General features: G+C 35.5%; 1 protein-coding gene across 3 annotated transcripts in view; it reads right to left on the reverse strand.

The window, feature by feature from the left end:
• Positions 1-16,433, reverse strand: part of PDS5B (PDS5 cohesin associated factor B) — a 114,243-nt gene that overhangs the window by 74,010 nt on the left and 23,800 nt on the right. For all 3 annotated transcript variants that reach the window (XM_069808030.1, XM_069808031.1, XM_069808029.1), the window contains exons 3-8: positions 13,310-13,513; positions 10,135-10,221; positions 9,943-10,040; positions 8,685-8,811; positions 3,011-3,091; positions 666-806 (exon numbers count right to left, since the gene is read on the reverse strand). In XM_069808030.1, the coding sequence (XP_069664131.1) occupies positions 666-806; positions 3,011-3,091; positions 8,685-8,811; positions 9,943-10,040; positions 10,135-10,221; positions 13,310-13,513 (738 nt within the window). The remainder of the gene's footprint in view (positions 1-665; positions 807-3,010; positions 3,092-8,684; positions 8,812-9,942; positions 10,041-10,134; positions 10,222-13,309; positions 13,514-16,433) is intronic.

Here is a 16,433-nt window from a genome sequence, read left to right on the forward strand (position 1 = left end):
GATTTCTCCAAGTGATGGAGACAGTCTGAAATGATAGGAAGTCAAAAAGAAAAATACCTATTAAAATAGATTGCTACAGCTACCCTTTCAGACACAAGAAATAAGCCTGAAAAATCATAAAAGTCATTACAGCAATGAGTACAAGACATGTTTATGGAGTCCAATGCTCTGTTTCCACCTGTCACAGACCTTTTATTTGGATAAAATGGTCGGTACATCAGTTACCATTAACATGGAGTCCCAACTTTTCCCTGCCAAAATTCACTATTCCGAACAGATGTAGTTTCTCTGCACAGCTAGCAGCACAAGGTACTTTCAATATATTAAAGCCCTTCACAATAAATACTACAGTAAACCAAGGAACAAAACAGGTCAGACTCTCAAGTCAGCAAAAAATCAAGTTATTGCTTGAAAGATACAAGCCCAAAAAACCACCAACCAAAACCCAAACATAGGCATACATGCGCTGTAGGTCAATACATTTGAAGTTGAATTACTCTTTTTGAGGGCTTTTCTGAGTTTTCCTTTAAACAATGCAAAGATATGTTTTACATGTATTAGTTTTATATGCCAAATAATTTGATGAACCGTAAAAAAAAAAAAAAAATCATGAACAGTCAAAGCACACATGCTTCAAATATATAGAAAGGATAAGAAGTGTTTACCTTAAGTTTGAATTCAAGCTGTGGTAGAACAGAAAGCAAGAGGTGACTGTCAATATTGTATAACTCCAGAATCAAGTCAAACACATGCTCTGACAAGTCACTAATTGATGTTTTACCAAGCATGAGGACCTGATTAAAGAACTGGAAAATAAAACAGAGTATACATCAGTAACAAGAGTATATATACATTCTTCTAAATCCTTTGCTTGTCTACCACTAAATGCACCTTTTAATCTTACAACATCTATTTCACCACTAATAAAAAAAAAAAGGGATGGGGCACATATAGATCAGGATTCTGTAGTAGACATGTTAAAATACCATCGTTTCATATTCAGTATTACACATAAAGGAAAACACAGTAAAAGTGATGTTTAGTTTACTACAGCAGGCCTACAAATAATTTAAGAAACATAACTTTAGAGGAGTTTCAGTGTATCAGATCTTTTTATAATGTGACTATATTTACAGTTATTTCACTACTGAGAACAATAATTTTAAAAGTATTCTAACATTTAGTCAAAACAAGGCTGAAACAACTAGCTAATTACTATACTACACAGGTGACAGGTTAAGGAGGTGTAAGTAAAAGCGCAGGAATTAATAACTGACTGTTCCAGAATTTTTATTTACAAGCAGCATAATGCAGCTGTAAAGCAATTATTCTTTCTTGGTAAACTTGACAGGTTTGAGGGAATCTTCAGACTTCTCATTAAAGAAAATATTTTCTAATATGAAATATTAATTCTACACTACTTTCAACTATATCCTCTCAGAATAGATGGGTAAGAAGCAGCTAAAGAGGAACATACTACCCCCTACTTGGAAGGGGGAGGACATAATTGCAAAAATTTTTCTTCTCTTTGGGTTAAAACAATACACCAGTGTGGCTAAACAAATTATAGTGTTTCCACCTGCCACTAATGCAACAGAATACACTTAATTGATACTTCAGTTTCCTATTCCCAAACTTGGGACAGATGAACATCATGACCCTCTGTACCTGATAAGGTTAATCATGTCAGTAAAGAAACTAAAACCATGAAAGCTACCACTTTTTAAGGTTATAAAGTGAACCCCAACAAGTGATGCAATAGAAAAAGTCAACAGTTTCTAGTAATGACTAGAAAATAACAGATAAGTGTATTTTGTTAGAAGTTAAAGACTTGGTACTGTCTTGCAGAAAAGTTTTCCTTTTCTGGATACAGAGTTGCCTGGAATGTATATATTCCTAGTTAGGAAACTAACTCCTACTGTGTCTTTAGTATATTTCAAGAAAGAAAGTAACTTTCAAAACAAAGAAACCAGACAGCATAATATTTCCCACTTGTGGGAAACCAAGAACAGAAGACTACATATACATATTTTCCATACAAGGAAGATTCTTATTGTACAGACTTCCTTAAAACCCACAAAACATCACGCAGTTTGTAATCTAACTTTACAGATAAACAACATTAAAAACTCATCCCCATGTAGCAATACCTTCCCAACAGCAGGTTTGAAGTAAAAGTTTTCACTGAAGATTTTTTTAAAATCTTAGAAGGCACCCACTTTCCAAGCACCACAAGTGTTACAAGTCTGAAAACAACAAAAAGTATTGAAGATTTTCTATTGTTTTCAAGGTCCTGAGGCTTTGGATAGCTGCCATGAGACCTGCTAAATTCTTAACTACTCAAAAAAAAAAAAAAAAGGGGGGGTGTGTGTATGTGTAATTTTTTTTCCCCTATTGTGCAACTTAATTTAGAGCATACTCCTGTCTGATCTTTACTTCCTCTCATCCCTCTTCTCTTACAATGTCTGTGATGCATACACTCAACTTGGCTACAATCCTCAATCCACTCGTTGGTTTTCTTCCTTACTAGCTATTCTTAGATTCTGTTTCCTCCTCTTTTCCTGTGACAATGGCATTAAAATTCTGCTCTATCTTCACTTGTCTTAGCTTCTAAATAGCCTCATCTCCTCACTAGAAAAAGAGCTTTACCACAGGAACAATGTGTTTATATATTTTTATCAGAACAAATATATATAAGTACATTTGGTCCTCCAGTCACATTAAAGATTGAAGTGCAAGGTCTCCCAAGACAGCAAAAAGTAAACCATCCATTGCATTTCAGAAATCAAAATTTTTAAGGACTTAGTAGTTTCTATATGGTAAAGAATTAGACTCAAAGGGACAGGTTACACAGTGCTTCATTAATATAACAATTCTCTCAAAGAACAACTGAGAGTTTGTAAGAAGTTATTTTACAGCCCTATTGGACTACATGCAATTCATTCTTTTTATAATACAGCTCAGTTAAAAAATGTATTGACTTCCATATTTGTTTGCAGTCTTCACTTACATTAGTAATGTAGGGTTCAATTGCTTGCGCTGTCCTCTTTAGTAAAGCCTTTGCCAAATCATAAGCTTGCTTGTTTAAATTCTGGGGGAAAAAAAAAAAAAAAACAAACCAAAAAAAAAAAACCAACAGAGAAGTTTTAAGCACATGCATTAATCCTAAAAGTAAATACAATAATTTAAAGATACTGTGTACTGGTACATACATTAAAGAAATAGCCTGTTCTTTTTATACTTTCAGTAGTAAAGATAATACAGTAAAACAAACCTAGTCCAAACAGAGCTTTGTAGTCTCCACTGATATTACTGAGAAAACTCTTTCCTGGCAAATCAGGGCTTACTTTTCAGTTGCCCATTTAAGTCTGACACTCAGTGAAGTCAGTTTCTGCATTTTACTGCTCCTCCTTATCAGCTTCCCCCAAAAACAGGAAAGTGATATAAAGCAACATCAAGGCATTTACAGTCCCCACAGAAGCAAGACTCTGAACAGGATTGTGGTAGAAAGTACGATTCCGTTCTTGCATCAAGCAGCCACCTGTGAACCACCATCACAGCTTCTCCATAGTATCCTGCAAAGACACTCAGTCTGTTTGACTGAGATAGCAAAAAAAACCCCAAACCCCCAAAAACTAGGGTTTTAGTTTGTGAGCAAAAACCGGTGAAGAATACAAAACTCTAATATAAAAAATAAGCCCCACCCCCCAACATTCCTATCCCTCCATTTGTCTAATTGGGTTATCTGCTCTATCATTGTCTGCTTCCTCTCCCAGCACACATTCTCCACCCTCTAGTTGCCATGTCCTTTCTCCAATTTCTATATCACAATTATTTTAAAAAAATTTTCAGAATAAAATGCAACTCATCCCTTGTGACACCCCCTGCAGACTTGATTAACACATAGAAGAATGAAGGAAAAAATCTTCAATACAAAAAAAATATATAGTCTTTTAATAGCTAAAAGTCTCTGTAAAAATATAGTTCCCCCTACTTTTATTAGTCTTGGCAATTTAAAAACCCCAGCATATTCTATTTATAAGACAACAGTATAAAGGGGCAGTTTGTGGCTGTTTTTTTAAATACATCTCATCCATAAAAGGAAGAAAATTTCCTTTTAGCATAATGAAAAACAAGATGCATTGCCACACGCAGGGTATTACTTTGCCTACATATGCTTGGTTCTTGGTAGCTATCTGGATGAAAAAGAGATGATTTGCAAAGAGATGGAGTGTATTGTCTGTAATTTCAAAAAGTGTATAGAAGTATAGGCTTCTAGACAGCAGTGGCAACAGATTAATATTTTCTGGTATTATAAAACAAAGTCTTTGACTTGCCTACTGATAGAATTAAGTTAGGTAACTCAAGTCAAAAGACTACAAAGATTGATGCCTGAAGTATCTGTTTTACTCAGAGCCACTACAGAAGGTGAATAAAAATCCCAATTCTGGAAAGTTACTCGAATGCTTACATAAGATACTAACATCCTTGTAATTTCCTCTTCCCTTATCTAATCAAGATACAAGGGTCAACACTGGCAGTCTCTTTATAAAATTGTACAGCCGTTCCACATGCCAGAAAAGAAAAGGTTCTGCATGCTAGATTGCTCTTCATGGTTGACACACACACAAAAAAAAAAAACAAAAAAAACCAAAAAAAACACAACACCCCAAAAAACCAAAAAACACAGCACAAGCATTTCCACCTGTAGCATTTGTTTTCTGTTATTTAGCTAGAGTTGTGACTGTTCAGGAAATAAAAGGCACAAATAACCGTAACAATGAATGTATGCCACTCGTGATTCTTGCTCTGATCCTTCTTGACTTCCACAGTGCACCTCCACCAAAACAAAGCAAGCTACTTTCACCTGGGTAAGAATGAACTCTAGATCATGAGCAAGATCTGATTTACACATAAAACAAGTCCGAACAGCAGGCCTAGCATAGCAGACTTCCAACAGGCAGATCTGTTTTGATTCATATTAATTACAGTTTCAGCTTGTATCTTTCACACAGCAGTTAATTTTAAAACCTTAATGTTTGCCGAGATAAATGCTAGAAGTAGATATTTGCAACCCTGAGTAACATATTCACATTACACTTCATTCTATCTAAAAAAGCTGCAAAGAGAAAAAATAGTCCAGATGACAACTGACTACAGAAAGTTAGCTATTTTTTTCATGCCTCATGTACTTGATTTAATTGTGCTGATAGCCAGGGCCCTCAAACGTCCAGAGGCCGAACTTTCTGAAAATAACAATGCCAAAGAAGTCTTAAAAGCACATAAAGTTTTCTTCTCCCATTTCCAGCTTCAGGATAAAAGCAGAAACAAGAAAAAGCAGCACTGCCTTAGTTGAAATGGAAACAGGAGCAACCCAGGCCATTACCAAATAGGTTCAAAGATCTTTTACAATACATCAAACCTATATTTCGACTAATTTAATAGCCACAAAGATACTTTAAACTGCCTGAAGGAGAAATTTTATAAAGGTAAGACCTAATTTAGCAAATTTCTTCTCTGTGTTTATCTAATCTCTTCTATCATTATCCTCTCTTCAATCTTTCTATACATTTAAAAAAAAAAATTACACGTATTTCAAGATCTTTTAATGATTTAAGAAAGCCTTCATGATGGGCACAATAATCTTAATCAGGATGCCTCTAAAAGCATGTAAGCACCCAGTGGGGATAAGCTTTTGAGAGTCCTGAATTGGGTAGAAACTAAGCCATCAGCTGGCAACACTGTTTAAAGTAATCATTAGTAATTACTACATTTTGAAGGAAAAAGAAGAAATAAGTATTGATCAATAAGGACAAACCCAAGAACCACACATGAAAAGGCAGAACACAGATCTTCTGCAAGATAATTGAGAAGTTACATTTAACATCTAAAACAGACTTACAGGATGCTGCAGGCAGACCTTTCCCCCCCGAAAACCTCCAGTTTTCTTTCAGAAAAGAATGTTAATAAACAGGAGAACTTTTTTTTTTTATGCTTAGGAGGCCTCCAGCAATAATATTTGAAGACAAACCATCTTCATCAACCATTAGTTCTCTCCTTTGTCTCAATTCCCACCATGATTTTTGCATATATATTGCTAGCATTTCAAGCTTTTTGCACTTCTGGAAGACATTAACAGATTTGCCAACTCATTTCTCAGACCTGTTCTTCCCTAGAATGTTTGACAAACTTCTACTGCAGACACAGGAAGCAGTGGCAACCTCTCTGACAGCATGGCACAGACATTTTTGTGGTAAACTGTCCTGGAGAGCATTGTCTATACATCCACAGAGCCAAAAATCAGTTGTACTGTTACAATGGGGTTGGCAGTGATGGAAATGCATACCCACTGATTTTTTTCAGTTACTTTTTCCAGTTGCCTCTCAATATCCAAATTTAACACAGCTCAGAGAACTAGCTAGCATCAATCCAGTCCTTAATTTTATAACTTTAGGGGGTAAAATCAAATGTTAAGCCTGTATCTAGAGCAAAATATTCTTAAAACACATACAGTTTAGCACACTATTTTCTTGGAATTTGAAAAGGGTCTTCAATTTTATTCTTATTATCAATGGCACAGCAGCGGAATTTGTATCCAAGAGCACTTGACAAAACAGTTCTAACAGATTCTCTAGTTCTGCTGGGGGAGGAAAACAGGTTTTTAAGGATGGCTGACACAGAAAAAGCTCAGCTAAGTGTTGCCAAGATAGTTAGCACTAATTATTAAGCAATTTCCTAATAGAGACAGTCAGGAATTTAACTGTCAATATCACTTTTTGAAAAGTTAAGCATGTAAAGCATGTGGGATATGCAACGTGGGATTCCCTGCAGTACTCCTGAGCTGAAAATGGAACACTCTGGCAAACACTCAAGGAAGTAAAATACAGTTTGCCTTCAAACACATTGCACGAACACAAAATTGTTTATAGGTGCTGGCATAAAGGCTTTATAATCTAAAAAGACAATTAAAAGGGAAAGGAAAACTATTAATTTTTCTTGCCTTTCTATATTGGCTACCTCTCCCTTGCTTCTCGTTTTTACTGGGTTTAGTTCAGTATTTATTTAATTCTCTCTTAATATAATCCAATCAAGAGAATTTCAGTAGAATTCATAAAAAAAAAAGAAAAGAGAAACCACAATAGAAAAAAATTAAACATCACAGAAATTGAGAGTTGAGCACATGGTCAGACAAGTTAAGTTTACTGTTTTATTGACTTATCTGACACCTGCTGTACTACTTAAGCAAGCTCGTGCGTACTCTAACATCTAACAGGATGCAAGTTCTTAAATTCAGAATCAATTTATTAAACACGAATCATAAAAACAGTAGTCACATCAAGTTGAACACAGGTGACACGATAAAACAACAGATGCTTAACAACTGAGAAAATACAAACTAAAGTATTTTGCATAGTCTTGCTTTTGTTTCTTGTATTCCAAGGCTTTACTTCGTAAATCTGAATTTTAGCCACACAAATTTCAGTCTGGTCCTGGCACAAAAGTACTAGATTCCTTGAAGGACACAGCTAAAACATTTTGGGGGAAGGGGGGTGGGGGTGAAGGAGTGATCTATACTAAGCATTTAGTCTTTCACTGTCAATAGAAAAATAATTTATGTGCTCTTTATTTACTGAAATTGATGTCTTGCGGTAAGGCACACTATGTTGTGCTACTTGCTATGTTCTTCAGAGAGTGCCTTATGAAAAGTCTACTGAGTTTCTTCATGTACACCACTGTTTCAAAAAAGCATTCCAAAGGTGCAGAATCTCTCAGTTAATTAATACCCATTTAACCTTACTGCAGTTTCTAAGAAACGTAAGTAAAGTTAGCCCTTTCCAGAACACACTAAAGAAAAAAAAAAAAAAGCTGTCAGATGACAGCTGGAACTGTCCAAAAATCCAGCCAAGTATACATTTCCTAGATAATTTCCCAACAATTTTTTGTTATACACAACTTACAAGTCGTCTTCTACACTGTAGCCCAAGAAATTCCAGTAGGACCTTGGTAGTTTTCTGAACAAAGAAGTCAGACTTCCTTGCTTTTTAAACATTTAAGTGTCACAACACATACACAGCCGGAAGTTTTTCCCCAGTTCATCTGTAGGACACTTTTTGTTTTTGACAAAACATTATTCATTGAGGAAAGACAGCCATCACTTGGGCTCTTCAGGCACCACGACTTCTGAACATAGTTAGTTCTATGGCTGCATCAGAAACACACCAATGTGCTTTCAATAACACCAAGTCAACATTTCTGAAATAGAACAGAGCCACCTACAAATCAGCAGACATAGCAACTTTTTACCTCCCACTTAGGGCAGCACATTAGTTTGAACTATTGATACAGCATTACACTAATTAAAAACTTTCCAAAGGATATATGTCTCTTTTATATTAAGTTCTACTGGTATTGACTGTATACAAAAAGCCTATATATAAATCCGTATGACATTAGAGCTTTTAGATTACTATGACCACTGATACTTTGGTTTATGGCAAGTGAATCAAAGCAATGAAACTCTACTGAATGTTCTGGCTATTAAAAATTATTTGTTTGCTAATAAAGATTCAAGTAATAGGAACACATTTGCTACAGCTATTCTCAATGAAATCCAAACATCTCAATACATACATCCAATAAAACAGGATTAAAAAAAAAAAAATTAAGCCACTATTAAGTCTTACCTTATGTGCTGGCACTAGATTAACTAACACTGTATCCAAAAGTTCCTGTGACACAGTATCTCCCTCACAAATGATAGAGCTCATTAGATCAACCATGTGCATGTGTACTTTTTGGTTATGACCGTTGCTGAAATTAAAAACAAGAATTCTTAGTGTACTATTCATGTAAAGCACAACTTCCATTCAGAGTACTCCCTATGGTGACGCCAAACAGGAATATAATAATCAAATCACAAGTTTTCTTAGAAGTCAAAATACTTAAGTTTTTTAGCTGCATATATCACTTTCCAAAATGTTACTGAATCTTATGCCCTCTTCACTTACCACTGTAGTAAAAGAGTAAGAGGACTGTATCTGTCCCTACCATGAAAAGATAGTGTATTAGACCATCCCTCCCCTCTACTCAACACTAGCAAGACTTCATCTGGAGTGCTGTGTCCAGTTCTGGGCTTCCCAGTGCAAGAGAGACAGGGACACCTTGAAGTCAGTCCAGCAAAGGGCCACCAAGATGATTAAGGGACTGGAACAGCTCTCATAGAAGGAGTGGCTGTGAGAGCTGACAGCTTTTTTTAGCCTTGAGAAGACATTCCTTAGGGAGGAACTTATCATTATGTTTAAATACCTGATGTTGGGAATAAAGACGACAGGGTGAGACTCTTCACAGTGGTGTCCAGTGACAGGACAAGAGGCGACGGACACAAGGTGAAATACAGGACATACCATTCAAACGTAAGAAAGAGAAACTTCTTAAATGTAAGGGTGATAGAGCACTAGAAAGTTGCCCAGAGAGGCCACAGAGTCTCCATCCTTGGAGATGCTCAAAACCCAAGTGGCTACAGTCCTGGGCAATCTGCTCTAGCTGACCTGGTTTGAGCAAGGGGGGCAAACTAGACTATCTCTAGCAGTACCTTCCAGTGTCCACTATTTTCTGACTCACGTTTTTACAGCAATAATCCTCAAAGTTCCTTTGAATTGCATATTGCACCATTCAATTTCAAGAACAGAATAAAATAAATGCAGTAAAAAACATCAAAGTAAGTTTTGTAGGAAAAAAAAGATGATTTGCAGTGTGTCTTGTTTAATTAAAACAGGCAAAACTGAAGCTTGTTATATTTATACTGCTACCTTCAGTTAAACTGAATTACAAAACTAAGCTTGTTAATGTTAAAAGTCACACAATAAGACTGAACACCTAGGTTAGAAACATCTGACCTCAACCATGCAATAATATATTATAATTGGGGGTGACAATACTTACTTTATTACTGAAAACAGTGTTCTGTACAACTGTGTAAAAATCTCATTGCTATCTTCTAATTCAAAGCATATGTTATAAGACTTGACCCAAGCAATGTTCTGTGTTGAACAGGAGAAAATAAAAGTAGTTAATATAAGATTAAGTTGAAAAATTACATTTAACAGTTATTATGAAATAAGTTATGAAGCTTACCTCAAGCAAATAAAAATATCGATTAAACTGGGGGCTTTTTGTATCCTCTAAACCTTTAAGTTGCCTTGTTATGAACATAAATATATCCTGAAAAGAAAGAAGTGATAGTTAGTTAATCAACTGCAATGAAACTTCCAAAATTAAAATATTTACTTTTTAAATTACTAGTATTATTCATCACTACAAAATATGCAGCAACGACAGGCACATTATTTCACTGTCCAAAAGAAGATGATCTACAAAAACATCATGGAGAATGTCAAGGAGTCATTTTCAAATGCTTCATGTTTCTTTGAAGGGTTGAGAAAGTAACCTTTTTTTGAAGGAAGCAAAAGTTTTTCTTTTCCAAAGAAAAACACTCAACTTGACAAACAGCTGCAACTGGCTGACATGCTGCAGAAGTCAAAATATTATTCAGGACAATTAATTTCACATTTTTTACTTTATGCTGTAGTAGGTTTCAACAGAAGGGGGGGAAAAAAGCAGTAGGCAATTGCAGCTTTCCTAAAAATATTATTATATATTTACACTGTATTTTTTGTGCATTTCTCAGTCATCATGCTACTGATACAGAACATTTCTCTTGCAAAGACCAATAAACCAAGTTTCTCCTGCTTCCTTTATCAAATTTCAGCACCAGAAGAGTTCTTCAGAAAGTCTCACACACAATAAATTCAAGCAGGTTATAAGGAATGGAAGCACACAGGAAGGTGTCTTTTTAAAATGCTTTTTACATTCAGATAATTAACAGCTGGAAATTCATAACTACTATATTAAATCGAAATATTCAAAAGTACACATCAGCAGAAACAGCATTCACAACCTCAACTGTATCTATAATATTTCAACTAACAATCTAGATATAAATCAAACAAATTCCAAAAGGTATAAGGTTGCCATAAAAAAATACAAGAAAGCCTTACAGTTAACCCCGAAAAAAACTATCCTAGACATAGTCTAAAAAGCTTTTCTAGAACATTTTCAAAGGACCATTCCCCCCTCGACCCCCAGAATAATGAGATGGACAAAAGATGAGAATGGGGTTCTTTTTTTTCTAACGCTACAGCCACAAAATCCAGCCTTAATCATTCAGCTGAGCACTTAATGGGGTTCTAGGTAAAAACGAATTAGATTACAGGTGACATCATCGTCTCTTGCAATAAAGCGCAGCAAGCACATTGTTCAGAGATACAGCTACATTAATGTTTGCATTTGGATCAAGAATGTGCCTTTGGAGTGTTAAGCAAGGATGACCATAAAAACAACTGTTTGGTTCACTCTTCAGATCAGTTACAGAACACACGAACTAGACTCTTTAGTTGAAATTAAACCAAAAGACACAGTTCAAAGGACACACCTAATAGACTCCAACCACTAAAGAACATTCAGTCCACAGGCAAAAGCCAGTCTGAAGAATCCCCCGCTTAAAAACTACTTCCTGAACCACTAGCAGGCCATAAGCCCACCCAAAATGAGTTCCATCATCTGAAAAACTGGTACACCAGAAGGTGCTGTGAGGTTTAGAAGACATACAAACTGATTCTCCGTGAAGGATAAGATGCAATTACAGAAGAAAGCAAGCATGACCAAGCGGGAGAATGACCAATGCCAAATATAAAAACTACTTCATCTTAGACCTCATGCCCTAGGTGTACTTATCGTTAGATGAATCTCAATCAGTTCATTTAACAAAATATCTTTACTTTTTATCCTGCAGCTCAGTACATAACACTTATTTACTGAATGTGATTCAAAGACCCCAATGAGACCAAAACTAATTGTCTTAACCTTTATAAAGTACTCAACATATACTGTACTGTATATGAATACATACACTAAAGAATAGCATACATGTACAATATGCCTATCATCTGAATGCTTCACAAATAATAATGGCATCATTTGGAAAAGTCATAATTTACTCCTAATTTTTTTTTTCCTATTCCTGTTTTAATGCAAGCAAGACAGACTAAACTCAGAAGTACTTACTAATTTATAATTAGTGTAATACAACCCAAAGTTCTTCCCTTTTTTGAGCATACAGAATATACTTTTTGAACATGCATTTACAAATACAAAACACAGGATAAAATAAACTTTGGCTACAGCTAAGAAAATGCAACACTTTCACAAATTGGACAATATGTTATCACATCACATCAAACTCCATAAAGCAAGTCTACATTAGAACGCAGACTCTAAAACCAAAAGTGCTTATACTTCAACTTTAGGAAGAACATTGATATTTTTTGTGGATTGTTGTCTTGATACCAGTTAACCATATAATGGCTTCAGTAAGCATCAGAGCCACGGCCTTCACTACAGAACACGCTCAGATAGTTGAAAAAAAGAAAAAAAGAAACCCAAACACAAAAACAACAACAACAAAATCAAAAGAGCCCCTCCCACCCCCCATATCAGGGAGACAAAAAAGTACACATTTTTCAGTGTTATTTTCCCCTGCAAGATTTTTGACAAGACTCAGTTCATCACTAGATTCAGACTGTGTAAGGGAAGTAGTTTGATTTTGAGAGCTGGAAAGAAAGTTAGATTTCTATTTAAAAAAACAAAAAGTGAAAAACACAAAACAATCTAAAATTTATTTTTTCTAAAACAAATAGGGCAGAACTGTACTGCCTTTTCAAACCTGGCATTTCTCTATCAACCATCTCCATCTAGTGGGATCAGTGATGTTTGTAATTGCAGAATCTTCCAATTCACATCAGAAATTATCCTCTGTAAAAAAATGCTTTTTGTTTCAATAGAGCTTTTAACTATAGAAATACAGTAATCATCTCTTGGTAGTTTACCTGGCACAGCAGGGGTATTTTCCCAATTGAAGGAATTAGCTATCTTGCAAGAGATTATGATAAAAGCTATAGACATATCAAGATTTCTAAAGTAACAGACCACTATCTGCAAACCCCAATGACAGTTCAATAAAATATTTTCAATATAAATCCAGAACTCTACAAGTCATTGAAAGATGTACTATATATCACTTTCTGATGAACATTTGACCTGATCAAACAACCCTATCCCAGAATCAAGTGAGAACCTTGGATTGCTTAGGCTGAACCAGAAATAAAGGGGGAGGAAAAAAAGAGTTATAATCAATTATATCAATCATTCAGTTTAAAAACCTGGTGTGGAAAAAAAGATTAATTCAATTTACCTTTAGTTTATCCGGTGAAGTGTATGGAGCTTCAGGGGCATAAATTCTGAAAATATCAGCAAGACAACATGCTACCAACAAACGTACATCCTTATCAGGATGTTTGAGGAAAAAATCTGAAGCAAGGTGTAAAGCAAGATTTAGGTAGAGCTCCTTTTCTTCTTCAGAGTCCTGGTCCATATCCATGAAAGTTTTCACAACCATCTAAAAAAAAAAAAGACAGACATCAGTACATAAAATGAAGTATTCTTTGTAACAGGGTCCTTACTGAAAGTTCCTCTTCTGGTTTTGTGCAACTTCTATCAGAAGCCTTATTAGCAATGCAGTAGTACTTATTTGAGTAACCAGTATCTTATTTTTCAGGGTACAGGAAGGACCTAGTCAAGTCCTCTACCAATTGTCCCAACACACAGTCTCAGCAGGGTTACGGAAAGTCTAGCTGTAGCACTTAACGTATCTTTTTAAGAAACCATATAATCAAATTGGCCAATTCAAAAAATACAACAGCATTCACTGTTACAGCCATTCACTGAAAAATCAGAAAACACCAAGACTTTATTCAAAATATGTATTTCTCCCTAAAGTATTTAAGGTTAAAATTTATTTTCCCTCTATTCTCTTTCAATTTCAGGTTTTTCTCTACTACTGCTCTGAGGACAAGTTTATACCCTGTGCTGCCCAGAAGCAGAGCACACATTTTCAGCAGAAGCTGATATAAATCCAGTGCAGCCTAGCAGCATGCATGTTATCCAACAGGACTAAAATGCCCATTATTGCTGTTAGGAACCAGTATACTAAAGTTACGGAAGAAAAAGAAAAGAAGCCTGGGACACCAAGTATTTAACACCCTAAATGGAACAAAAGTGAGAAAAGCCATGATTAGTAACTGCTAGTTGGTGAGAAAAAAATGTTTGGAGGAGAAAAACCTATTGACAAAACAAAGCAATTATGCTTTTCTCCAACTTCTTACTTCAATCACAGAGGAAGAATTATTGTAAGGAGTTCAGCTCTTGTTAAAATTAACAAAATGGTAATAAAGACTTAATTACACAATCCTGAGAATTGAAGGCAAAACTCCCATCTATTACACCAGTACAAGAAGAGATATTTTTCAAGAATAATGATGTCGGTGAAGTTCCTCAAAAACAGCCACCAAAACCCTAAAGCACTACAAAATTATTTTACTTTGCTATAGTTTGTTTTATTTATTTATTTCCCCCTCCAAAAAGTGTACTATAATTGGTCAGGTAGCAACAAATCCTACCTTTAAAAAAAAAAAAAAAGAGGACTTTTGCATAATTAGGATCTCAGCAGCTGTAAAGTTTTCAAGGATATTAGAATCCTTTACTAAAAGGCAAAGATTAGTAGCTTATGCACACATACAATTTCCGTTGAGAGAAAAATAAAGTCCTCCCCAGCTAGACACAGGATGAACCATTTGAAGTGCACTGGTGCCCTTACACACTATTAAAGTAATTTTAAACACAGAACTGTTTTCACTTCTATAGAAAGTATTTAGATTTATATAATTAACAAGCTAGTGAATAAATACTCAGGTGTCACAAGAGTTACTGCACCAAGTATGGTTTCTGTCATGGAAGAGAAACTGAAGGTTTGTTTCCAGAGTAGACAACATGAACTTCCATACTGCTCAGAAGAACAAAAATCAGTTATCTTGTCTCCAGAGCAATCTGTCACAGTGTTTAAGGAAAAACAAAGAAAAACAAGCTAGTTCTCCTAGCATACCTTTCCAGCTTCCCGCAAAGCAACAGGTTAGAGGATTCCCGAATCTGAAATCGCACCCAGACCACCATGATTAATACTCCTGGAGCTTCACCTTCCAAATATTGCCTGTATTTTTCAACCCATTCCATTTTTCCTACGTCCTTCTACAGTAATAAGCTTTGGAACTGAGTTATGTAACTTATGGAAAAATATTTTATTAGACTGCTGGTCTAAAATTAATATATTTCATTAGATGATGCCCCTGTCCTTGTGTATTAAGACAAACTGTGGAAAAAATGCTGTTCTCATACTATTCATCATTTCCAAATGTTTATCAACTTCTTCAAATGTTTATCAGCTTCTTTCTGTCTTCAGTGCTAGTTCATAACTCCAACCATTTAGTTTCTATCTCCTTTCCAAATCTGCTATAACTTAGAAATGGTGTGGATCAGAAATACATAAAATTTGTGAGGTATAGTATGCTAATATATAAATTAACTGTGCATATTTTTCATTTTATTCTCAGTTTTCCCAATAACTTGTATTTGTATAAATATATTGTCATTAACAAACAGCAGACTATCTGCTTGTGTAAATTAAATAAATTTCACCAAAAAATGCTTCTTTCCTAATACTTACATGAATTCGGCAGTCAGGGAAATGAAGAGGCTAATAGTTCACTTTTATTTACCAACTACTGCTCTTTAGCACCTGAAACTGTGTTTGTGCTGTAGGTCTATACACTTGTGCTGTAGCCTAGATCATCCAATCCTTCCTAAAAGAAACACTGTGTGGTTTTCCCGCTGCCTGTGTACCAATGAATGCAGAGCCAGAATAAAGAGCTGACAGGAAATACAGGACATCCTGCAAAGTACGCTTGTCCTGCAAGACAGATCAAGGTGACAGAATAGAAGGGACTGGACATTCAAGGCCAAAAATGAAGCTATAGGAGAAAAAAGTATCAGTAAGAACTGTGTGCATTTTCACAAGCTGAAAAAAATATACAAGTGCTAACAAATAATATCTTCTCTTAGGAGTCACTCATACCTAAAGTTATAAATGTCTTCTATTCAACATATTGGAATGCAGTGCACTGACTAAAGTCTATCAGCCCAATTCCCAAAGCACAGACAGGTTACTGGGGGGAGGGGAGAAGGAATCCTTGTGTTTTGGGGTTTTGTTGGGTTTTGTTCATTTAGCAGTAGTTCCAACTGACTTAAAACTACTTCTTCAGAAAACAAACTCCAAATTGAGCTCTTCCAGCTGTTAGAATACTTAAGGTTCCTCTCCCACATCTGTTCCCTCCTGTTTCACAGGGCAAGCCCAAGTTGCAGGCACTCCTTCTGCAAAATACTAAAAAGCCTGCCTTTTTGTGAGAGTACATGGGTAGACAAAGAAC

This window comes from Haliaeetus albicilla, chromosome 20 (genome assembly GCF_947461875.1).
Source record: "Haliaeetus albicilla chromosome 20, bHalAlb1.1, whole genome shotgun sequence".
Classification (NCBI taxonomy): Eukaryota; Metazoa; Chordata; class Aves; order Accipitriformes; family Accipitridae; genus Haliaeetus; species Haliaeetus albicilla.